General features: G+C 42.1%; 2 protein-coding genes across 2 annotated transcripts in view; both read right to left on the bottom strand.

Moving 5' to 3' along the window:
• Nucleotides 1–26,833, bottom strand: part of LOC306926935 (uncharacterized protein) — a 347,556-nt gene that overhangs the window by 115,603 nt on the left and 205,120 nt on the right. The gene's annotated exons all lie outside the window — the stretch shown is intronic.
• Nucleotides 18,284–19,185, bottom strand: LOC306925896 (non-selective voltage-gated ion channel VDAC2-like). Its single transcript, XM_079505041.1, has one exon. It carries the CDS (start codon nt 19,153–19,155, stop codon nt 18,313–18,315), a length of 843 nt encoding a protein of 280 aa, XP_079361167.1. The 5' UTR covers nt 19,156–19,185; the 3' UTR covers nt 18,284–18,312.

The raw sequence follows: 26,833 nt of genomic DNA, 5'->3' as shown, positions 1-26,833 counted from the left end.
TTAAGCTGTTGTAAAATCCATCAGAGCTGTCTACAACACAATCTTTGTATTGTCTGTTGCAAAGGTTGTTATTTTAAGGTACTCTGATTGCAGCCACAATATAGATTTCCATCTTGTGTTTTATCTATTACAAACCCTCTACTTTGTGAGCCGGTGGTCAAAACTTTGTCCTTTCGGGTAGGACTGAGGGATAAACGGCCGGAGCAATATTACAAGCAATGGTATAGTATAGCCTTGGTTTAAATATGTTTAAATAAATCACATAATGGCAAACCAAATTCTGCTGCTAACTTTCCAGATGAACTTTCCAGATGAAATTCAAGAATTAATAATATGCTCTAGGAATAGGTCAAAGTTTTCTTGTTTTGCAAACCATAATTTAGTCCATATAGTAGCCTGGGTGTTTAATATGCAAAATCGATTTGGACCCGGGTGTTTAAAAGAAACTACAGTAGGCGTCTATTTGCAGTAGGCTTTTATTTATTTTTGCAACGGCCAGCACCAGGCCATTTTGGTTACAGTTCCTGTCGCTCATGATTTTAGTGCAAAATTATAAGGTATGGTAAACATAGGCCTACAATTCAGGCAAGTCTTTTGTAGTTTTGTCTTTTGATTTAATATTGAGAGAGAGCAGATCACCACCCCCACGGGTTGAACCTCGCTGGTGGTGATGTTGTTCAATGTGCGCTCAATGTGTTGCTTAGCCTTTTTTTATCAATTAGGCTGCAGACTAATTGATAAAATAACACCTGCATCTAATAGCCTATATCCCCACTGTAGTAGGCTATGTCAACTTTATCTTTGAATGTTCTGTCGCTCTGTTTCTTAAATGTGCTTTCTCTCTCTTGCCTCGCGCACGTTCTCTCTCGCTCTCTGGATAGCACATGAACTCTTCGGCCTCATACACACATATCAAACGCATTTTCTGTGTTCTGTCTGTGTTTAATGGCCGCCACAATCATGTTTGGGAAGGTTGCTTTTAAAAAGTAATCCCCTACAGTTACAAGTTACTTGCTAAAAATTGTAGTCAGTAACGTAATCCGATTACCACAATTTAAAAAGTAGTGGGGGGGTGGTTACTTTCAGTTACGTTTGGATTACTTTTAATTAGATAAAACAAGTTGTACCTTTGATAACCAGACAAGAATGTTGAGCCTATATGAAATTAAGAAAAGGATAACAGAAGTATGGTTAAATCAGTGGTTTTCAACCTTTTTACAACAACCACCTCAGAAAATATTTGGCTCTCAAATAGGCCTACCACCATTATGATTCACATTAAAATACATCTTCAGCTATAGGCACAGTTTGCACAAAAGGCAAATTAATTTCTAATCATTATAATAATAATTCCTATTCATAATAAATATACAAATATAAGGAATATATATACAGCCAAAGTCATGCTGCACAAATTGGTAGGCCTTTTGAAAAAATCACACCTGTGTGAAGTGAGTGGTGCAACTCTGTGTGAGGGGCCCCAGGGGGTCCCCAGAAGTTCCAGACCCACAGGAACGCGCCCAGGGTGCCGGCCCGGTTCCGGCAAGCCGCCCCGCGTCCGAAATGGTAGAGAAATGAGAGAGTTACCATGTGGGGGTCCCCAGGGGGTCCCTCTACTGTACTGTACTGTACTGTCACTGTACTGTCACACCCAAAATCATCATATATACAGTAAATATGTGTGTGTGTGTGGCTGCGCAACAGTGACACTTGGTTGTGAAAACCAACCAAACTCAATTTCCGTGCTCGGACGGATGGACACAGCCAGCCAGCCAGCCAGGGACAGACACACATAGCTCTCTAAAAAAGGGCACTTTAACAAATAAGTTCTCACATGGCAGAGTACAGACAGACAGAGACAGACAGACAGACAGACAGACAGACAGACAGACAGACAGACAGACAGACAGACAGACAGACAGACACAGCTTGCTAGTGCAATTGTTATATGTGCGAATAAAGTTGTATCGTATCGATTGAGCTGACGAGTTTCACTTTCCAATGCGTGACCCACAGCTGTGATTAATCGTGGACTGATTCAGTTTGCATTTAGAAATCAACTCTTTGGTTGCATGTCGTTTGAAATGATCTTGATACCACCACCACACTGGTCAACACAGAAGCCGTTGAGGGCTGATTTCATTTCACCTCGCTGCGTGTTAATTATATCCATAGAATTAGAGTCCATAAGGTTATGTCCGCATCATATAGCGAGCATACTACTGGTAAGTAAGTGCCATTTGAACGGTATCGTATCATTTTCCACTCCCCGTCAGAATTTCACTACCCACGGCTACAGAGCGCTCCACACACCCCCCGCCTCCTCTTGTCCCCGGTTTCAGATCACTCTCAGGAGTGTCCGCTGGCTACAGAGATCACGCTATATCTATCTATCTATCTATAAATGCACCAAGTTTCGGTACGTCTGTCTGTACGTCTGTCTGTCTGTGTGTAATCCACGTAACTTGAGAACCATTCGCCCCACCGACTTAAAATTCGTCACACGCGTTCCACACCACCGCAGGGGTTGCAGTGGCGGGTGTCAAGTCGGTCAGACCCACGGTTGTCCAGAACCGCCACAAAAAGGCCTCTGCCCGGGTTCTGGACAGGGCCCCTGCCGGGGTCCATATATGGAGCTGGCCTTTTTCTGACAACATTCTGACTATTTGGGCATGCCTGACAAAAAGCTCCATATATGGGCATAAAAGGGACACAGACATAATGTCTGGGTGGGGCATTAATTTCCAACTTGCATCGTTCCAAGTAGGCCAGTGCCCAACAGGCACCGCTGTAGAGGCCCTACGGGAACCACTCTAGTATAATATAACATCTACAGTATCTATCTATCTATCTATCTATCTATCTATCTATCTATCTATCTATCTATCTATCTATCTATCTATCTATCTATCTATCTATCTATCTATCTATCTATCTATCTATAAATGCACCAAGTCTCTGTACGTCTGTCTGTCTGTGTGTAATCCACGTAACTCGAGAACCATTCACACCACAGACTTCAAATTCGACACACGCGTTCCAAACCACCACAGGGGGTGCAGTGGCCTGTGTCGAGTCGGTCGGACCCACAGTTGTCCCGAACCGCCCCAAAAAGGCCTCTGCCCGGGCTCTGGACAGGGCCCCTGCCCAGGGTCCATGGAGCTGTTCTGACATCATTATGACGTCTGCATATACTCCATATTTGGGCATACCTGACAGAGAACTCTATATATGGGCATAAAAGAGACACAGACATAATATCTAGGTGGGGCATGCATTTCCAACTTGCGTCGTTCCAAGTAGGCCAGTGCCCAACTGGCACCTCTGTAGAGGCTCCAACGCATAATATCTAGGTGGGGCATGCATTTCCAACTTGCATCGTTCCAAGTATAGTCCAGTGTCCAACGGGCACCGCTGTAGAGGCCCCACGGGCACCGATCTAGTAATATATAATATATGGGAACTGGAGAGTTAGATTCTGACGGCGGGGAAAACCATTGGTGCTGCTGGGAGTGGGACCGATGCTGCTCGTGTGCCCAGTGCGCAGTGCTATGGGCAGCGACAGACAGCGCAACCCCTGTCATATAATAATAGCCAGGGCGTTTATACGGACGAGGCGTTTATTACGCAAAATGGTGTCAGACCCCAGGCTGTTATTAGGTAGTGGCCGGCTATTTGGGCAACTATTTGGAATTATACGGTATTTCAGAATTCCGTATCTGTTAGGTCACTGAATTACTTTCCTATTCATCTTATCTGATTCATAGCAAATAAAAGAGAAATATTCAGTAACATGTATAGATGTTGTAGAAAGTCTGTTTATCTCTGAAACACTATAAAAGGATTTGTCAAATCCGTCACCAAACCAGACACAGGTGGTATCTCCCTGCTTTGTTTCCTTAGTTTTACTGCATTGCAGGGTTCACAGGAGGGGGTCACAGCATTGTGAGAGAAAGGCATTTCCAAGAGATGAACCATAGTCCTTGCCTGTCTACAGAAGAAAAATAATTCTATCACATTTTGTGTTGTATGAAAAAAAAGCCACATTCCCTAACACTGGCATGTCTGGGGTAGAAGAATACTGCTTTGCTCGAGGTAAGGAGAAGCAATGGCCATTTAATTAACCTCTCCTGCCTCAATCTGCTCACAACAATTTTCTCTGTGACTCACGTTAATAGTTTAATGACCTTGCTGTCAGTAAGACTGAGAAGGACTGAGTCAAGGTATGATTTAATTAAAAGAGTCCATATGTTTAAGACTGTACATACAGAGACGCAGAAACGCGGAGGTTTCGGGGAGTAGACAGAAATGACCTTGCTATTGAGCTTCAAAATGACTGCATCCACCAAAAAGTAAATAATTAGACGGGCAAAATAAAGCAGCCCTTGGTTTGAATAAGGCTGTATATTTGTGGCTGGCATGTGTGTCTTTCATCAGCAGTGGCTTGGCAGTAGTGCAGTGTTTATAATATCCACCATATGGTGCTAGTGTCCCTTTAATAAAATGTATTGCTTCCTTATGCAAAATAATTGTATACGTTTAATACACTAAATACCTTGATGTCCAAGTGATTGTGTGTGATGCCAACAGGACTAATGTACCTGTTTAACTACAGTATGCTACACACTCTTAACCTGCCATACGACTTAAGCTCCACCTCTCTCAGTACAAGGTTCTTAATCTCACACTAAATAGAATAGAAACAACCTCAGCCAAGATGCAGACAGAAACACTAGAGCCTAACCAGATTTTTTTATCACGATTTTGGAGAGTCCTAGACCATCGATTATCGTTGTTTTGAGCTATATCTTTTATCAGAAAGTGCAAAGAATTTTTTTACACTTTAATTATTCAAGAACATTGAACTTACTATAACAAACAAAACAAAACCTATTCAAAGTTTCTCAAAAGTAGCCGATCTACAAGCTCACAACATGCCACGTTCAACACGTTTTGAGCTTGTAGATATGCTAATTTTGACCCTTTGTAGAACGTTGCTTTAAATGAGAAGTTAGGCATGCCATGTGGAAATGAGGTTGAAATGAAAAGTTGGGACACATCGGCTACATCATTGCACATACCAATATCTTCAAAACAGTCAAATAATTGCAGATATATTGTCTCGGCCGATAACGGGCTTTAGGAAGAAAAAAAAATCCATTGATATTAAGTCCAGTTTGTTGATCATCCTAAGATATGAGCAGTTGCGTAAAATATATGCACATGACACTGAGTGCCACGTTTTAGTTTGACTCTGATTTCAGCTTCCTATTCAGCTTTACATTTCTTACAGCATTTTCTGAAATAAGGCAGTCGGTGCCTTGATCCGCCTCCAGTCTCTTCTGGAATAGCTCTCTCTGCCATCTCAGAGAGTGATGGAGACCTGCTGTGCTCACCTGTGACAGCTCGGCAGACTGTCGTGATCACCATTGGTCCACTGATGCAGGCCTGATGAGAGTGAAATTACTTCATAATGGTAGGGGTGTTCCTGGGTTTATAGAACGATATGATAATCCTCTTTTCATACAATAGTGATAATGATCATTATTATGGTAGGGGAGAAGGGGCGAGGAAACTGCTTGGAATGGAGACTTTGCTGCATAATCCTCCTGCCTTGAAAGGTTAAATACGGATTTGAATATTATGATCCCCCCCATCTCTGAAAATGATAGTACCGTATTTCAAGCAAATGTGCCTATCAGGGCCGGACTGGAGCCCCAGATCAGGCCGGGAATCATATACACCAGTCAGGCCACTCGCGCGCGCGCAGCGCGCGCTCGTACGCGCGCGCGCAGCGCGCGCGGAAATTTTTTGAGTTAATTAGAGCCAATTAGAGCCAATTAAGCCAATTAGCCAATTAGCCAATTGAGCCAAATAATGAATTAACTCAAAAATGTTGTTTTGAGTTAATGAATTAATTAATTTCCATTTTACCGTTCTGTGGATGTATTTTTGGCCAGACATACCAACTATTACTATTACTAAATTAGTAATAGTCTCATTACCATGGAAAAACAATGGGAAAAATGTGTTAATTACTTTCTCTATTGGTCAGTGATATACTGTAGTATTCTCTATTTCCAAACTTTGTGTAATAATTATCAAATTAAACAGACAAGGCTGGTCAAAATCCACAAACTTATTATATTTGAAACAATAAAACAACAATAATTCACACACAATCACAGATTTCAAATTATAACAGAAATAATACAAAATAAAGTGCAACGCTGTGTATTATTGCACAACAACAAACTGCTTAAATGGAAACAATTAAACAAACATAATATATTGAAAACAATAAAGGAATGTTACTTGTATAAATAAAATCTATCAGCTTCAACTAAACAGCCTTAAAACAGTAAAATGCAAGCTACAGCATCACAGATTGATTGCAAATTATAACAGAAATAATACAAAATAAAGTGCAAAGGTGTGTAGTATTGCACAACAATAAAAAATACTGCTTAAAAAGATCAGTAGGTGGTGCATTTTAGCTAAACATAGCTAAAGTAATGGAAACAAACACAATATATTGAAAACAATAAAGGTCTGTCTGTACTTGTATTTGAAATAAAATAAACAACTTCAACTAAACGGCATAACTAAACATAACACCTTAAAATGCATGCATCCATTTTTTTTCCCTAGCAACTGGCCCCTTGCTGTGAGCCACTTATGTCTGGGTTACTTGGGACCCACCGCCTTAGAAGGTCAGCTGGCGGCGCATCAAGTCACTGGTTTCTGCAACCTTGTCGATGATGCCATCAATGTCAAGTTCCATGAGGGTCTCCTTCTCGATTGACATCAGCAAAAATGCCTGTAGGCGGTCTTGGCTCATGGAGCTTCTAAGTCTGTCCTTCACAAATTTCAGTGTAGAAAAGGTCCTTTCACAGGCAACTTGTGTGACAGATAGAGTCAGCAAATACTTGTATCCCAGACCAATGATATGGTAGGCCTCACTTAGCAGGTTGTACTTGGACAGGATGGCATAGCAGCATATGGGGCAGTTTTTACAAGAGGAACAACTGCTCTGGATCTCCAGTTCCTCCAGTTCCTCCAGTTCCTCCTCAGGTTCAATGTATCCACCTTCCTCATCCAGGTCAGTGGCTCTCTCAATCTCTTGCCTGACTGTATAGCTCCTCAAAGGTGGCATCTTCAGTGTCTCCCACCGGTTTGCAAGGTTAATCAATTCTGATTGCAAGCGATCACCAGTAGCATCCTTATTCAATTTCAGCAGGCATTTACTGAGCTCCTCCAGTGCTTTTTCCGGCAGCCCTTTATCCCTTATCAGCTTGAAATTCTTTGGATCCATACATGCTATGTCTGAGCAGAGCACTGCACTAGCTGCAAATCGCCGATGGATGCTCTCTTTGATGGTGTCGAGGATCACATTATGGACCGTGATCCTGAAGTCTGTCTCAGCACCTGGAAGAGGCTCATCTCTCGCCAGTTCACCTGGCATGGCTTTCTTTTTCTTAACTCTCTTCTCTGGGAGTTCAGACTCGACCACATGCTCACACTCATCATGTTCTTCTAGACCGTCATTTGCCCAGTCTACAAACACTTTTGCTGCCCTCTTGACACCATCAAAGTCCCTGGAAAATGTTTTCAGGCGGTCTTCAGTCTTCACCACAAAGCCCTGGGCAGTTAGTAAGTCCATACCAGTGCTCTGCAGGTACTTTGAAAGAGGGGTTGTCTCTTCAAATATTCTGAGAAAGATTTGAGCTGTGAGTATCGTTTCATGTCTCAGAAGTGCCTCAACATATCCTCTGGCTTTGGCTTTTGCGAGATGTGGCATTAACCCATCTTCCTGAATCTTGGTCAAGGTGATCACCAAGTCAATGTAGAGACCGCTGCCAGGTTTTCCAAAAGAGCCAAAAACCTTTCTCAGGGCTTCATCTTTCGCCAACCACCGAGTAGCTCCTATTGGAGCAAGCCGTCTGTGCTTCCGGTCATCACTGACTGTCTCCCACAGAAGCATCCGTTTGTAGGAATCCCGGATGAATACTGCTACATCGTTTAACAGTAAAAACAGTGATGTACTTGGCACGACGACTCCGGTAGTGTCTGTCAACACCAGGTTGAGCACATGAGCGTAGCACCATATGTGGACTTGATTTGGTGCTTCTTCAGAGAGCAATGTAGAAAATCCCTTGTACTTCCCCTGCATGTTTGAAGCTCCATCAGTTGAGTTACCAACACATTTTTTGATGTCAATGCCAACTTTCTCCAAAGTGTCTTTCATCAGCTTGACAAAGTATTTGCCAGTGGATGCCTCGCAATTCACAAGAGCTATCAGCCTCTCATGGACAGAATCAGTGACATAACGCAGAACTACTGCACACTGGTCCTTGGATGTTATATCCTGGGTTGTATCCAGTTGGATTGAAAACATCCCTGCCTTCCTTATTTCACCTGCAATAGATTGTTGGATTAAGTCACTGATAATGCCAATGATCTTGTTCACTGTTTGCTTTGACAGCATAGTTAAAAGGGACCCCCTTCCTTTACTTCCAGTCTCATGCTGCATCTTGCTCAACTCAATGCATTTACTGACGTGTTCTTGAAGGCAGACATCGTACTGGCTCAGCAGCAATATCAAATCCAAAAAGTTGCCATGGTCTAAGGCCGTGTTTTCCAGGTTGTATGCGGCTTCATGCTTATCACCTCTGTAGCTGAGGCCACGCTTACCAATGAACTTGATGACATTGATCACACGCTCCATCACTTGTCTTTTTTTCCTGACTTGCTCTCGGTGGATTGACACTTGTTTCTCCGCCAGCAGGCTTCCAACATCAGATCTATTGGCCTTGAGAAAATATGCCTCTGCACTTGTTCTATGTGCCTCACTTTTTTCATGTTCCCCAATTCTTAGGTGACAATGCGACCATGTATTCATGCCTCCTTTCTTCACAAAAGAATTGTCAGTGCCAGGCTTGGAAAACATGAGACAAACTGAGCAATATAGGGAGTGAGATGATTCACAGTACGTTAGCCATTTTCTATTCGTCCCATCCTTGGTGTAAAACACTTTGGGAATGGCTTTCTTGGGAGTTTGTTGTGGGTGGTACTGGAAAAATAAATCAAACAATGTGGGGTGAGTCCGAGCAAAATAATTGAAATGACTCTCTGGGTCAACTTCCTCTGTATCTGTATCTCTATCCCTATCTTTGTCCTCAGATGGTTCTCCTGTGCTCGACCCTTCAACATATGCTGGTTCTGAATAAGAACAAAACCATTGCATTATTAATGACTTAATCAATTCCAAAATATGATAAAGAAACATAACTTGTTTTCTCATCAAATTGTTGTTTTTGTTCAGCTGTTTGACATTAAAAGCATAATCTATACAGTATATCACATACCATAATAACAATAACTTGTTTTCCTACTTTACATTAGTTCAAATGTACCTGTAATTTCCTCTGTCTCTGAGGTCTCACTGACACTGTCACTGGGTAGAGTCACTAGAGTGGGCTCTGCTTGCATCTCCCCCCCAGAATCATCACTACCGGATGGTACTGTTACTGAATATCCAGTTAGGAAAATATTGTGGAATCATTACTATTACTATAAATGTAATTTGTCATCAAATGTTTGTTTGTTGTTTGTTTCATGCTATAACTTATTGTAAATCTCACATGTGCATTACTCATCTTATACAATTCAATGACTTGTCCCAAATTGTATTCTTTGCTCTGTACCTGCCACTGCCTGTTCCTCTGAGCTAGCACTGGGCTCTCCTGCTGAAGCTCCAGCACTGGTATTAAATCCACCTTTGCAAATTCAGTAGGAAATATGGCCAAATATTTTAAAACGTACTCTAATTTACAACAGAGCGCGCATGCGCACGCGCACACACACACACACACACACACACACACACACACACACACACACACACACACACACACACACACAGGCATATAAAACTGGCTGCAACCCTTACAGCACCACCACACTGACAAACTATTTAAAGTTGAAAAAATCACACCCTTGTGATGTGAGGGGCGCTAATATATGAAACTGTTGACACATGACGTAAATGTTCCCTTTATTGTCAATGCGTTTATAAAACAAACATTGAACTAAAGACAAACATTAATGTAATTATGACCAGCACTTGAATGGAAGTAATTATTATAATTGCTCCCAATGTATTATACATACAGTAGAGAGTAGTCTGAGTGCATGCATATAGCAGCCTCTATGTATTGTAGTATCTTAACCGATTGCCAAGTGTCATTAAAAAGTGCTATTGTGCAAAAGTAATGTTATTGTTGCTGTTGCTAAGTCTGAGGGTACAGTGGACTGAGTAGGTAGGCCTACACCATGGAACAAAACAAAGTGTTCTATCATTGATCAATAATAATAATATATCAATCAATCATTTATATATCTGGCATCTCATGCTCCCAAATCCACTATCCACTTAATCCAGTATGTTGAAGAACCACCACGAAACAGTTACCACCACCAGGCAGCAGTGTGTATATTGTGTTTACATTTCTTTAATCTTACTTGTTGACGGTACTTCTTCAGACGACAACTGGCTGGGGGGGGGGGGAAGCCTGCCGAATATTTCGGTTAGTTTGTGACATTTTTCCCCTTTCTTCTCAAGGACCCTTTTTTTTTTGTTCCTCTCACGTTCAGCGCCACCTTTCCGCTTTCTCTTGTTTGGATCCATGTCTGTCGATAATTATATTTGTTGATTTTATCGCATCGCCTGTCTCTTCTCCTCCACTCCTCTCTCTCCCCCCACACACAGACTGAGACCACGCTGTAATGTTGTTGTGTGGGTCCGGTTCACGGTGAATGGGCCTGGGCGGGCCAGAAGCCAAACCAACCAATCACGTCTGAAAGAAGAATTGATTGTCTCTCATTTTGACCAATCCTCAGCACTGCAGCAGAAATAGCACGTTGCTTTAGTAGCGACAGGCAGGGGGTGTGTCCCAGCATCCCAGCCAGGCCAGCGACAGACTCAACTCTCTCTCTCTCTGTCTGTGTCACTGTGTGAATTGAAAATGGACCGTGGCTTCTGGCCTGACTGGTCTAAGAAAAAATATTTTTTGTAACCTTTTGTAGCATCTAAACGTTGCGCTGGTCTGGCTGGCCTGGACTGCATTTTTTTTTTTTTTTCTTTCTTTTTTTTTTTTTTTTTTTTTTTTTTTTTTTTTTTGCAGCCAGGCAGGCAGGCCAGTAGGAGGCGCAGGCCATCGGGTAATGTCCCGGTTCTCCCGTTGGCCAATCCGGGCCTGGTGCCTATTGTGCATTTTACCTTGTGGAGCAACATAAGTGGCACTCTTTTTACTAAGGAAGACAAAGGACATGCATGCCGTGTTTTTGAACAATTATGGTATGACATATATCAAAAGATATGAGGTTGCTTATGTACTACATGTATGCATTTGTAGCTTAAAGTAGAGCAAGATATTTAACCCTGTTGACACTGTAGTGTCCACTGTCTGAATCACTGCAGAGTTGCACTAGTAAACGTACACTTCGGAGTGTAAAAAGAACAGTTCAGTACTACATATTTTGGGTGTAAAGTAATTTTTCAAACTTCCCACATTAGTAGTCTAGAATAAGGCATTCTAATGACATACAGCAAGCTTTGGTCCCATGCAAGTTTGCATCCAAGCAGACTTGAGAAAGAGTGGCCCTCAGATTACAGAATCAGAATACTAACATAAGTTTAGAAAATTCCTTTACACCCAAAACATGGGTGTAAACAGCTTAGTGAATCGGACCCAATGTTTCAGACACTGCCATTGCTGTAAAATGTCAGAGAACATCCCAATTGAATAAATGAGTTTGTTTACTATAAAGGCAAACATTTATCGTGAACGATAATTTTGAGGTAACTAGTCCGGGTGTCCTTGTACAGAGAGTCACATGTACAGTGTGGGTACAGTGATGTAATAGATCCTATTATTGATGTAGGCCTATGTATTTTGAGGTGTAATCAGTCTGGTGTCAGAGGCACTTGCCCGTGTGGTGCATATGTTGGTTAGACATACCAACAGTCCTACAGTCATTAGTCCGACAACACCGTCACTCCCGACATGCACTGCAGGTTAAAAGTAACCCATCACCCGTGGCTCCTGACATGTGTTGCGGGTTAAAACGAATCTATGCTGGGGGTTTAAAATCACCCGTGGCTCCCGACATGTGCTGCGGGTTAAAACTTTCCAGTGGCGGGTTAAATATCACCATGCCGTCTGCGTGCGGTTAGGGTTTTGGGTAGGGTGTGGGCTACCCAAGACCTGCAAGTAGTATATAGGAAAGGTGCAATTCTGGGAAAAAACCAAGTGTGATTGGCTCGATGGCACAGACGCCTTGGGAAATGTAGGCCCCTCCCACTGATTTAGCTAGCCAATTACAATGTCAAGTCACCCCTGTGATCATCATGTGTAAGTAATTAGGAAGGGGATTTTTCTCCCAACGTTTAAAAATTCCGCATTTGCGGCGCCCCCTATGGCTGAAAATGGAATTGCTTTGGGCTCTCCGTTGATTAAACCACCCTCAACATGTGAATGACATTTGGGGTAGATTGGACATTCCGTTGGTGATTTTCATATTTTTTTGTAAAACAGGCCTTTCCCACTAACTTTGGACGCTGATTACAGCTGAACGATACAGACGATGAAAATAGCCTGTGGTGTTTTAATTGTATAGGTCCAGAGATTATGTGTACCGTTTTTTGTGAGATTTACACAAAAGCTGTAGGTGGAAGAGCAAAAAGTGTGTTTTGAAGAAAAGTAAAAATGGCGGAAAATCTATCCTGACGCAAATGGGCGTGGCCTATATGGGGAGATGAGCCAAGGAATCCAGGGAAAGTCAAATGTATACTTTATAACTCCACCTACGGTTCAAGAATTATAAGGCGAAATGTAAAGTTATTACTGTTATTACATACATTTTATTAATTCATGGAGGTGTAACTGTAGCTCTGACGGTTTCTGAGAGAAGAATACTGTCCTCGCAAAACAGTTAACCTTGCAACCCTGTAAGTGGCACACAGCTTTGGGCTTGTTTTCATAGACCTAGTTGCTTGTTTCTCTCACAAAAGATGAGATGGTGAGAATAGCAAGCAACATTGCTAGATATGCTATATCCATGGAGAGCCCTATACTGTAGGTTGATGTACCTACCGGTAGGCCTACTGTACATGTAAAGAACATTGCAGAGGTTACAATGCAAGTAAAATCAATTCTAAAATATACTGGAAGCCAGTGGAAAGAGGCTGGGGGGTATGGGTAATGTATTAATATGGTCCCTCTTAGGAGTATCTGGCTGTGGTGTTCTGGACAAGTTGCAGGCGCGACATGACTGACTAATCCCAGTATACAGGGAGTAGTCCAAGCATGAGGATTTATGGCCATGGATGACTTTGTCAAGATCTTTGAAAGGGAGAAGTGGCTTGATTTTGGCAGTAGCATGAAGCTCTCACTACTGTATTTACTTGCTTGTCAGACTTAAAGGCAGAATCTAATATCACACCAAGGTTTTTGACATGGCGTTTGACAAGGGTGGACAGGTTGCCAAGACTTGTTTGTTATCACTTTGATGGAAGCAGGGGGGGCAAACAGGACAACTTAAAACTCGCCTTTATAAGAAGTGGTCAAAGTCTGTGAAAGTACTCTAGACAAGTGATGGGTTACGTAAATTATGTCTGGGTCAGTGAAATGTAAAAAATAAATTCGGGCCCAGCAAAATATCCCAAAAGGGGCGTAAACATTTGTCTCTTCCAGCCCGCATCCTTGTTGTGGGGCAAGTAGGACCCTAGGAGAGACACAGATCAATCACTTTGCTAGTGTGACATGACTAGCTTGTAAAGTTTAAACAGTGACTTTTCCATGCTATTACACTACTTTAATGGTGCAGATTGGCTCGGTTCATACTTGTGCCATAACAGAAGGACTTTAGAAGGAATGATTGTATTGTCTGGACTTTCTATCAAACAGTCAAGTATCAAGCACATGTGCACGGCTGACGGCACTGACGGCGCACAGAACCATGGCAAGCCAAGAACAGCCAAGCACTGGTCATTTAATTAAGCCACATACACATTTACATAGGCTAATCTATGAGGTTTCAATTATAATTGGGTGTCTAGCTGGTCATGTTATGATTTTATTTATATATTTATATATCACTATTAGTCAAATGTAATCCATCTACAACCTAGTAGTGAGCTTGCAGATCAGCTATTTTCAATGAACGTGGAGATTATCAATCAATAACCAAACGCACCGCATATAGAGGTAGGCCTATTATATATTGTTAAGTGTTCTTGAATCATAGCCTACCACGTGTTATCATAGGCAAATGGGAAACAACAGCACTCAAGTATTGACGCTTTTCTGTTTTGTACTAGTCTGTGGATGTGAATCAGCAGTTTGAGCACCCACCAGCAGATGCTGTGAAATAAACATGGGGCATGAAAGATTTCTGCAGATGTTTCGCTAAGCAATTACATTTATAATAGTTCGTTCCTTCAATAAGGTATGGCTACTGCTGCATCAGTTGTAGCCTTGAAAGTGGGGCAGTAGCTGTCAAAATCATCTTTCCATTCTGTGTGTGAGTGTGTTCATAATACCCCTGATTTTGCGGAAATAAAGCTCTCTTCCTAATAGCTTGTACTTGTACGTATGTTGAGCGCAAGCCTCGTCTTTCCATTAGTTTCTTCAATCAGTTCTTTAGTCGGCAAATGAGTAATTTTACAAACGCAAAGTGTGTTAATTCTCATTCACACCGTTCAGCTATGGTTCAGTTTGCCCCACAACACGGCGAGGGGGCAGAGATCAGAGAGAGGGGGCTCTCTATGACGAGACGTTCCTGGAAACTATAGACACATCTCTGACATTTCTAAGGAGAAAGTTAAATGGGGTCACAACCATGTCTTTTCCCTACATACTCCTATAGCCAGCTAATCATTGTCTGCCTCCTGCACACAAAAGGAGTGAGAACAAAATACATTTTGTTACATTTGATTTCTGTTCTTGAGACTGTTCATGTTTTAAAGTTTCAGACTAATGAATGAACATTGGGAATTAAATGAAAAAAAATATAATGTACCCTGAAATCTCACATGCTAATACTTTTATGATTCAAATAGAATATACGGTACAGTAAATACATTAACTAAAGTGATATATATATCGTATATAGCTTATATATGTCCACATGTAAGACATGTTATTGTAAGACAATGCCAAATTATTTTGGGGGGTCCCCACAACAAAAAAATAAAATAAAAACCTTTTTTTTTGCAACTGAATGGCTGGAAAATGGAAATAAAGAGTTTACATAGTATACCGACTCCTTGTCGGGATGCTTCTTCGCTCTTAATTCTCAACGTATGTGATAATATTTTTACTATAATCACCATTTTATTATTCAAGTGTTCTTCTTCATTTAATACATGTCACATGCTTGTTTACATGCGTGTGCACCACCCAATCATTGATAGGCAGTCTACAAAAGAAGCCAATAATGTTATATAATGTGATCATGTCATTTGTAAATGGGACACATTCTGCGTGAGTATATTGTTATACACCCATTGTGTGGAATAAATTAACTGGGGTTTTCATGCGCATGGTGCATGGGGACCCCGCACTCTAAAACACTTCTAGGGCTATATGACCACTGTTTCTACTCCTGAGGCCATAATAGCTTTGTGTATAGAGCGTCGCAGTCCCGCCCCCTCGAGAGACTCGGAAAATAAATCCCTGTTCATTTTCCTCATAGACTTTTCAGAAAGTATTTATTTAAAGACGTTTACGCCGCGGACAAAGCCAACTCTTGTCGTGACAAATCATGACAATAAACACAATGTTTTGGGCCGAACAAATAATTAGAAAGTAATTCTTCTTTGTAATTATTTGTTTGGTCCAAAATATTGTGTTTGTTGTCATGATTTGTCACGACTCGAGTTGGCTTTATTTAAAGACGCTTAAAAGGTCTTTAAATAAATACTTTAGGAAATGTCTATGGGAAAATGCATTGGGATTCATTTCCTGGGCCTGGCGTCGTCATGAAAGGGGGCGGGACTGCAACGCTCTATAATGCCGACTTTTAAAGGCAATGGCACCCGCCATGCTGATTAGGTGATGAAGGTGACGCCCAAAACACACCCATGAGTAATTCAGGGCCATTTTACGCACAGCGCCATGGTGCAGAGCGCAAATTGCCGCACCCATAATAGCAAAATGCCATTGGTCACGCCTCCACGTCTTAAATTAAGACATATGACATGGCGGTAAGTTTGACGTTCATTATAGGGCCCTGACTCTCCACTTTGTGTGCACTGCACATTTTGTTGAGCTCATGTAAAGAAAGAGAGTAGAAGGAGAGACATCTTCATGTAGCTGATAAAGGTGAATCATAGCGCCATTGTGCTATTCTTTATCTATCTCTGTAGTTATCCACATTGATATTGAAGTTCCGAGCTTGCACGGATGCAACACGCTGACATTGGCATGCTTTAGAGATCCTATCCTATATTAAAATTGGCTTAACACTTCTGATGCCTAGGACGCCCACACACGTCTTATCAAATAAAACCGCGGGTTGCCTAGGACATCCAGGGACATCTTTAGGTATTTTTTATTGATATAAAACGGTCTCGCTAAAATCATTTTTTTGCCAACGGCCGTTGCTAGGCAACACCTTGCTCAGCTCCTCCCAACCTGTTTCATGCGCACGCATCCATTCACTTCCTTGTTGACGGCCCAACTTTAAAATCTATTTTCTCAGAATCTACACTGCATCCACGCAGATTGATCATAACGTGGATGTTCTGAAAACTAAACATTGGGACAAAATAGCCGATTTGGTCGGCTACGGCTACATATCACGTAAATTCTCCATTGATTGTCAATAGCACTTGCCCGGGGTTATTTAATCCATTACATTATAGCGCCCATTTGATTTATAAACACGGACCACTTTTACCGACGGACCGGATGTTGTTGTGAATGTGTGTGTAGCTCTACTCTAGAGTTGATCGACAACAACGGGAGGTAAGAATAAATATATCGCGACTAGCGACTGGACACCTGGGGGCCGTCAAACACAGGATATTTTTTCATAATTAGACGGGATGATTTAGATCGCGAGTTATTAATTAGATTTTCGTTTTCATCGGCTAAACAGGGGAGGGAGTTTTTCGATGACGTCTGACTCTTACGCAACACCGAGGATTGCCCAACAGGCGCTCCTAGGCGGTGGAGCCATGCGATCCGTTTTCATATCAATAGACTTTGTCTTTTGGACAATACTTCGTCCTGGGCTTTGGGCGTTACTAATAGAAAAGACAAAGAACTTCGTCCTGGGTGTTAGCACAAAAATAGCCGATTTGCTCAGACACATAACAATTTACAATTTACAATTTAGGCATTTAGCAGAAGCTCTTAATCCAGAGTGACTTACATTAAGCAATAACAAAAAGCATGGCATACATCACATATATAAATCATGAAACATGCGTAAGCTAAGAACGTAACAGTGGAGTATCTATGTAAACTATACATACTATACTATTTTATATATTATACATGTGTACTATAAAGTGCTATGACTACATAAGATGCAATTCTAGTGCTGTCTACGTAACATGCTATAAGTCTGTTTAAAATACTATCTAAGTCTACATAAAGTGCTATATTTAAAATACTATCTAAGTCTACATAAAGTGCTATCTAAGGGGCTAGTGCTACGGGCCATGGTGGAGTCTTAAGAGGTGGGTTTTCAGACTACGGCAGAAGATCGGGAGTGAGGCTGCAGTTCTGATTGTATACATACAGTATGATGTAAATTCTCCATTAATTGTCAATGGCATTTAATGTTTGTGTTAGGACAAGAATCTAGCTGAATATAATAATAATAATAATATAGGAGGGGCGCTAGCCGTTTTTACCATTTTAGATGTCTCTGTACTTTTTTGTCAGGCACTGACAAAAGCCACACAGAGTTGACCACACTGGAAGAATGACTTGTAGTGGATTTCATTGTCACGGCAGTGCTGAACGGGTAAACAGTGAAGGTTTACAAATAGACACTGAGTGTCTTTTCAATTAAATGGATACATCTACAAAGCAAAGACAAAAAATAAAGAACATAGACCATTGATAAGAGCACCAGTTAAACTGTACTAACTCAAGCAATGACAGAGTTTGTTGTTGTAGCCTTTGAACAGATCCCTTCAAGATATCTATCCCCTTGGTGGTTTGAGTTGGGAATACGATTTTACAAGGCCAGATTCTTCTGATATTCCCTCGTCCCCTTCATGGTCGGGAGGGCTTAGGCCTCCAGTTCCAGCCCTAGACCCAGCTTGTGGCCTCCTGCGTTGATGCCCTTTCCATCCACTAGGGCAGACAGGGTGAGTTTCACACCTGGTCTAAGTGTCTGGGTGTAGCCAACACCAACAAGGCTATTATTGTTAACTTTAGCACTGACAACGGCATCCTTGTTCAGCTGGTATTTTGCTGCGATCCCAAAGTGTGTCCTGTTGCTGACAGAGGTCCATGCCAGGTTTACGGCTGTCTCCAGTTTGTTGTTCACTTTCTGGTAGATGGAACCTCCAACCTCCTCACCGTTGTTTACACTGGCGTGCAACTGGAAGTCTCTCGTCTTGTAACCGATAGCGACGTTGTTCTGGGTCATCTTAAAATTGGCCGTGTCAAAGGACAACTTGTAACCAGCGAGCCACCCCTCATAGCCGACAACAGCAGCTCCATGGATAGTGGGCCTGGCGAAGTCAAAGTCAACGTCACAGCCCAAGTTCACGTACTCGCGCTTGTAGGCAGTCTTAACCTTTCCACTCTTCTTGCCAGTGTTTGGCGAGAATGTTGCGTCAAAGGTCAGCTTAAGTCCCTGATCTTCAACAGTGATCTCTGTTCCCATGGTGTTGTCCGTGTTCCACTTCTCGGTGAAGGTCAGGCCATACTCCGACCTCTTGTATTTGGTTTCCAGACTTCCAGCCACTTTGCTGGTGTCAGTTGGAGAGGAACCAGCTACTTTGAATTCCACTCCAGATGCTGACTTTGTCTTCACATCAAGCTTCACCAGGCCAAATCCATAGCCTTTCTTGAAGATTCTTTTTGCAGACTTGCCCAGATCACCATATGAGGGAGGCACGGCCATTGTAATGGATTAAAAGGTGACACTAGGCGGTACCTTCTTAACAGGGTCTTTTTGTTTCTTCCACACACCGCACGGCCGATGCAGGCGAGGTGTCACCGGTTGGTTGGATGGCAAACTGATGGAGAACTGCCACTGAACTGAAGGTGAACTGCCACTGAAGTGAAACCAGAAGTGTTTTAAGGGAGGTCCGGCCGACCAGCGGACTTCTGACATCATGATCATGTCACATGACTCAGCCATAACCATATAAGGGGTTCCCAATGCAGCTATAGTTTATTCTCTAGCCTCAATGTGTCGTCATGACATCAGGGGTATCCATATATGGGCCTAAAAGGGACAAGAACTGACAGATACAGATATCTCCATATATGGGCATGAAATGGTCAATGACTGATGGATGAGAGATCGCCATATATGGGCATATTCTCACAGTTGTACCGATGCTGTGAAAATGATAATGGTTTTATATCTGCTCCCTATTGGGATGGTGGTTCTGGAGCTGAAATTCCCTAATAATGTGAAAAACACAAAACATGATGTCAGTTTTATTTCTTTTCATTATCACACCGAAGTTGATGGAATAACCAGTAAAATAATGTATTGTTTCGTGTTGACAAGAAACAAGATCTCCATAGCTCAAAACCTCTTCTTTCTCTTTAGATATGGACTGTGATATGGTGAAATGGCAGCATTTGGTAAATGGTGACCAGCTAATCCCCTGACATTTACTGGATTGACCTGTGTCTCATTAGATGAATCATCTGTGGAAGCCCGGTATGGCATGGCATATACTGTACCTTCCACAGATGGCTATTGGTAAAGTACATCAGGGATTACATTGAAAGCGGCTAATATACGGTAAGTGGAGGGCTAACAAAAACAAGGGACACAAGAGACAATGGTTTTCCGTTGTTTAGTACATGGTCGCCCATCACAAGAATTTAGCATTCTCAAATTACATCATTATCCTCATTCTATGGATGTTACAAAGTTGATTTATTGTCTCCACCAGGCCGAAGGCATGGGGAGAGAGTATGTTTTGCACTCCGTCCGTCTGTCCGTGTGTCCGTCCGTCCGTCCGTGTGTCCGTCCGTCTGTGAACAGCTAATCTCTGGCACCGTTGGCTTGAACGCAGCCATACTCTGCACACACACTCCCTGGATGCCAGAGCTGAACCTCTGCTCCAAAGTTTTCACATTGGCCTGTTATAGCGCCACCAGTAGGTCGCTTTGTGCAAAACAAATGTTTTGACAGTACACCTACAGATTTTGTCCAAACATTACGCAAATTGGTACCTAGTCTCTCTAGAGCCATTCAACGAAACGGGTCTTTCAGATTTTTCAGACTCCATCCTGATTGGCTACGATTGGCTTCCAAAGTTCACAGGAGTGCTCCGTTTCAAACAAAATGCTGCAAATCATGAACACATTGTGTAATTTCCGTGAAATTTTGCACGCACATTCCCACTAGGCCGAGGAAGAAATGCCACTTGAATATTTTCAACTCAGCCTCATGGTGGCGCTATAACTGGCCGATTTGTGTTTTTACCTATAACTGCACCGATCTGTGTAAAACCATGTATGCACACTCCCTAGAGGTCAAGGAAAAACCTTTGCCTGGAATTTTTCACATCTGCTCTTTATAGCACCACCAGGAGACCGACATATGTAAAACACATTTTCTAATATTACTCCTTTTATCCAAATTTCACGCAAATCGGTACACATGCTCTCCATAGTCATGTGATCATGTGATTTGTTTGATTTCTCATAATTATCCATCCTGATTGGCTACGATTGGCTTCTAAAGTTTTCAGGAGTAGCCCGTTTTGTACAAATCGCCACAACTCCTCAACGCAGCATCCGATTGCGGTGAAACTGTGCATGCCTATTCCCACTACTAGGCTGAGGAAGAAATTCCACTTGACAGTTTTCAAATCAGCCTCATGGTGGCACTACAACAGGCCAAGTTGCGTCACACACACACACACACACACACACACACACACACACACACACACACACACACACACACACACACACACACACACACACACACACACACACACTCTCCTATCCTCCTGGTGGAGACCTGTGCCCAGAAAGGCACTTTTTCTAGTTGGTGCTGAGGTCAGTCTTTAATTAAGCGAGTTATCTTGTTTTCACCCTTGTCTGTATTTGTAGGGCTACCCATCAGCATCAAATTTCTTATGTGCATTGTCAGTAGGCTAAAATAAGTCGATCCCTGAATTATATGATATATTCTTCATATATATTTGTATTTTTTATTCCCCATCTTCCTCAGATTTAGTGTACACTATGCATTCATATCATTCCTCACTCATTCAACCTTATTATTGGCCTTGGTCAATATTATCCAAAAACCTGCCTAACCTCTGGGTACAACCATACATATATTATATATCTATCTTAACAAATGAAAACCTAGCGTCCACAGACAACATACAGATCAGAACCACAAGTCATACCCTCTAGTGTCAGCAGCCCTCACCAACACACCCTGCAGTCCCCACCTCACACCCTGCAGTCCCCACCTCACACCCTGCAGTCCCCACCTCACACCCTGCAGTCCCCACCTCACACCCTGCAGTCACCACCTCACACCCTGCAGTCCCCACCTCACACCCTGCAGTCCCCACCTCACACCCTGCAGTCCCCACCTCACACCCTGCAGTCCCCACCTCACACCCTGCAGTCCCCACCTCACACCCTGCAGTCCCCACCAACACACCCTGCAGTCCCCACCTCACACGTCACTGACTTATGCGTTCTTCCAGGGCTATCTCCTCATACCACGGCAAACTCTGCGACCCAACGGGACTCGCACAAAGCTACTCTTTGCACTGGCACCAACATTGCCTTCCTTTCAACATTTTCCCCATTCTTGCATTCCTTTATTTACTTTTAAATCGCCAGAAGCTCCCAGCATCGCCGCCATTTTCTACCTCCTCCTCCCGCACGCACGCACGCACGCACGCACGCACGCACGCACGCACGCACGCACGCACGCACACACACACACACACACACACACTCTTCCCCTACGGCGCAACTTTCACCGGCTGATTTAAAACTGGCAAACTTTGCCTGCACACCACTTCTTTCACATTAAAAGGTAATCATAACTTACGTTTGTTTCCACGGGATGCACTACTGTACTCAGATAATAATCCACGTAAAAAAAAAACCTTGCGACCATTACTTCTCAATGCAACACAGAGCATTACTTCCCACCACGGACTCGTAGTAACCTTTTTTGCATTGCATCGAACGAGTAGATGTAACAGGGACTTGAAGTGACGACTGAGTGAGCGTGTGTGTGTGTGTGTGTGTGTGTGTGTGTGTGTGTGTTTGATTTCAGGCATTTTTTACTCCCATGCACACCATGGGAGAAATGGAATTTTCTCCCATGGTTCCTCTAAAACCCTTGGTTAAAATGGCTCCTCTAAAACCCTTGGTTACAATCAGCCACGGTGATTGGTTTTATTACTGTACGGTGAATCCTAAACCATCCATCCATCCATCTTCAACCGCTTATCCGTAGTCAGGTCGCAGAGGCAACAGCTCCCCCGCGAGTTCCACACTTCACACCAGTGAGTCCATGTGCTCTCTCCATGTGTGCCTTGCCAGCCCCGGGGTCTCCTCCCCAAACCACTCGCTACTACAAACACATATACAGTCACAGTGTACAGCACAATTAGAGTACAGTACGTGTACAGTACTGCACAGAGTACAGTACAAGTATAGTACGCATACAGAGTACAATCCACTTAAAGTACGAGTACATTACAGAGACAGAGTACAGCACGAGTACACAGTACAGCACGCATACTGGGGCAGTTGCCAAATCCCACAATCTCCTTCTTCCCATTGGCGACGCATGGCGCTAGGATCAGAGGACCGAAGGCCCGTAATATTCTAGTATATCTACAGTGAAGACTTACAGTCCACTATATTACATGAGTGCATTAACTACTTAACTTAAACCCTATATACTTTGTTGATCAGGGTCCCCCAGGGGGCTGGACTTGGCTTTCTTTTTTTCCTGTACACAATCTCTTTGTTGAAAACAGATACAGTACAGTACAATGTGTTGTGTTGTCAGGTTATAGATCTGCTATTATCGCAGAATGTTCGATTGTTTGGTTCACGTGCTTAACCACTTCAACTCTATATACTCACTCAAAGAAAATAACAACGAACGTGTCACATGTTTGCCTATTGTGACATGTTCAGAATAGTAGAGTGGAACGATTATGAATTCAGTCCTTCACCTTAGTCACCATAGTCACATATGAAGATGCAGAACAACAGAATGTCTATCGTTCCATTAACAAGCCTCCTTATTGGTTGACATATAACAATTGAAAATATGCGGTGGCGCAGGTGGCCATTTATTGACCCACACTAAAAGCTTCATCATTATTATTAATGAAATCGATTGGCAAAACTCTTCATACAAGAACCAACTGTATGTGACTAATATGATGTATTGAGTGCATTTTTGCAAGAACGTACATATTTGTTAGCTGAAAATGGTTTTACATTTGTATTCTTTGTGAGCAGAGGAATGAATTGTTACAGTGTATGCGAAGGTCCACAACAGTATTTCCCGCTTTGGCAAATCCAAACCCTCAAAAATCATCAAATCAGTCAGTGCTACTGTCTAATAAATAGATACTTTGTATGGTACAAAAGTGGTTTAGAAGAACTAATCCAAGTATTGAATTACATCCCACTTACTCATACTTTTTCATGTTGTCTTATACAAGCCGTAGTGTACTAAAGTACAGTGATCTGACCACTGTAATTTAAAACAAGCATAATATCATCTGGTGCAGCTTCATCATTTTCCATTTCTGGCTGGATAATTTGTCTACATTGCATTTTGTGTCATGCCAGTTCAGTACTGGTAAATGGTGCATTTATATAGCACCTTTATCCAAGGCGCTTCACATAGATTGTGCATTACATTCACCCATTCATTCATACACCAATGGCGGCAGAAACCATGCAAGGCACCAACCAGCACATCAGGAGCAATTAGGGGTTCAGTGCCTTGCTCAAGGACACTTTGACACTAACTCTGGGGGAGCCCGGGTTCGAACTGGCAACCTTGCGGTTACCATCCAGCCACTCTACCCCTGAGCCACCGCCGCCCCGGTGTATCCCTCTCATTGCATTGCCTCATTGTGTCTTATTATAGTTCAAATTCAATGTTGAACAACTTGTGACATTGCACTGTGTAATTACCTTTAGGGCAGAATTATTCTCCAATGCAAAGAACTGCAGGACATAATTCTCCTTGCCAATGGAGGGCATTGGCTGCCTGTGTATATGAGTGCGCGTGCATGCATCGCTTATGTGCACGCGTGTAGCATGCAAGTCTACGTGAAATACAGTACGGACTGGAGTGTGCGGAGCGGGTTGTGTGTAGTTTGTGCCAAATTTCAGACATGATTTACATTCTCAATGTAATGTATTAAAACGTTGACAGGGCAAAAGGGATTCACAAGATGCTGCATTAGAAACTCAATTTCTGTGATGAATTGCCTGAAGGCACTGAATTACAAACTGCTCTCTACCACCCTCCCCGACTCGCCCCCTCCCATGGCTCAGAAGTTTTTTTTGTGCGCGTCAAAATCTTCTTAAACCTCTCTCTTAATCTGATCTGCTGAATGTGAGAGGGTGAAAGGATTTCCAGACTAAAAAGCATTCATTTTTTCCTTCTTGTTGTGCATCGCGCCTTCTCCAAGTGCTGGGTCAGTAATATTCAAAAACTTGCTTTGCTCCTCTCCTCCCCAGCAGCACTCTGGTCAGCTCTGGCTTACTGATGTCCTTTCCCCATTCATGTTAGCCTGGTGAAAAGCTGCCACCTTACGAAATGAAGTCCAACCATTATTATTAATCAAGTGCTGCATATTAATAATGACAAATATTTATCACCTACTAGCGCTGCCCAGTGTCAAGAGTGCAATAGCTATGATGCCAGTGCGGCTTTTATTGGAAAATATAGGCCTACTATACATTTTCAAAGAACAGCTCAAATTCACATAACGGCACGTTTCTGTACTAAGCACCGGGGCATTATACTACAGTAAATACTGTCAAATGTTGAATATCTGGCTTCAGAGATGCCATACTTAGTGCAGTCATGAAAAATGTTGCATGAATGCTGAAATTGCATCTGACAGTAGGGAAAACATAAAGAAAAATCATTTAGTGAATTAATCCTTTGCTAGCAATCTGGTCCAAGCAATTGAGATGAAGGAAGTCTTGCTACAGTACTTCAAGCTCACTCGTATTTTGACAAAAAGCCAGAAACCCAGTGCCAAAACACCTTTAAATTTTAATTTATGCCACAAGTAATCAAATAACATTCAGTGTGGTTTGCATAAATCAGCTTATGAAAGCCTTATGGAAAAATGCATTTGTAAAATGTCTTCAAGGACAAGCAGTGAGTGCACTTCACTGAAGCAAATAAATTCACACGTTATTAGTTGATGTTTTATCATATAAAAGAGATCATTCAATGTTTGTACAGTAGTAGTTCAGGTCAAGTCATTTGTTAAAACTTCTACTGAGTGAAATGCTTTGCTTGAATCATAATTATTATGTCTGTAAATTGACTGGGTTGTAATAGAAAAGAGCCACCTCAAACAAATTATGTGATTGTCAGTACACTATTTATTGCTGTACGCATTAGCTGTCCATAGAGAAGAGGTATTCACCCTCCAGATACCTTGGCCTTGATGATAACTAATTAATGAAATCAAGCAAACCTTTTTTATTCTACTGTTTTGAATTGCTTTATGCTGCCCCATTCAAAACAATCACACCCGTGACCCGTGTGAAGTGAGGGGCGCTCTTATCATCATCTCTTTCTGGCCAGTGACAATTTGCGTCCTTACTTTTGTCTTCAATGTTTGTGTTTACACAAACCCTCAAAGCTGGACATCAAACGTCAAAAATGACAGTTAAAAAAAAACTATTGATGAAATATTTATATTGATGACAGAAGCCACTCAAGCCAGCTAGTCGTGTCACTTTGATTTCAATGTAAAAATGTTGGATGGAAATTATTGAAGAAATATATCTCATGGAGAAAATGACTATTTAAATGGTATTTATACAAGAGTGAATAGTGTGTACCCCCCCCCCCCCTTTTGTTTAGCTTTTTGTCCTTGTTGTTTTGTTTCTTGTACTGGTTTGTCTTCGTTTTTTTGGGGGTTTTTTTTCTTGAATGTATCTATGTTTCGATTGATGTTGGACATTTTTCACTTTTTCTTTTAATTCCTAAATATTTGTTCCAAAAAAGCGGTTTGTTCGGCTATAACTGTCTACTAATCTGTTTTGTGTAAATAGTTTTGTTTTGTTTAGATTTGTCTAACCTAATCGGATCGCAGATTTTAATTTATCGTGAAATTCTCCTCCGTCATACACTACATACTGTTTTAGCTTTTGTTGAGCTGCAAATTCTGTACCACTTAACCCTTTATACTTGATAAAACAGACCTGTAAAGAGCACATGTGGTACGCTATTATTTAAATGTACACAAATCGATTCGCCGTGTTGCAACTTGCAACGTGTAGTGAGCTTACATTGACTATTTTTGGCAAACGTTGCCCCCAGAATAGGGATGCTGGAGGATCAAGTG

This window comes from Electrona antarctica (genome assembly GCF_951216825.1).
Source record: "Electrona antarctica genome assembly, chromosome: 7".
Classification (NCBI taxonomy): Eukaryota; Metazoa; Chordata; class Actinopteri; order Myctophiformes; family Myctophidae; genus Electrona; species Electrona antarctica.
Note: the sequence above shows the minus strand (reverse complement) of the source record. Positions and strands in the feature narration are given on the sequence as shown.

Bases quoted from the DNA above. Each gene is read 5' to 3' on its own strand.
- LOC306925896 (XM_079505041.1), bottom strand. From the start codon at position 19,155: ATGGCCGTGCCTCCCTCATATGGTGATCTGGGCAAGTCTGCAAAAAGA.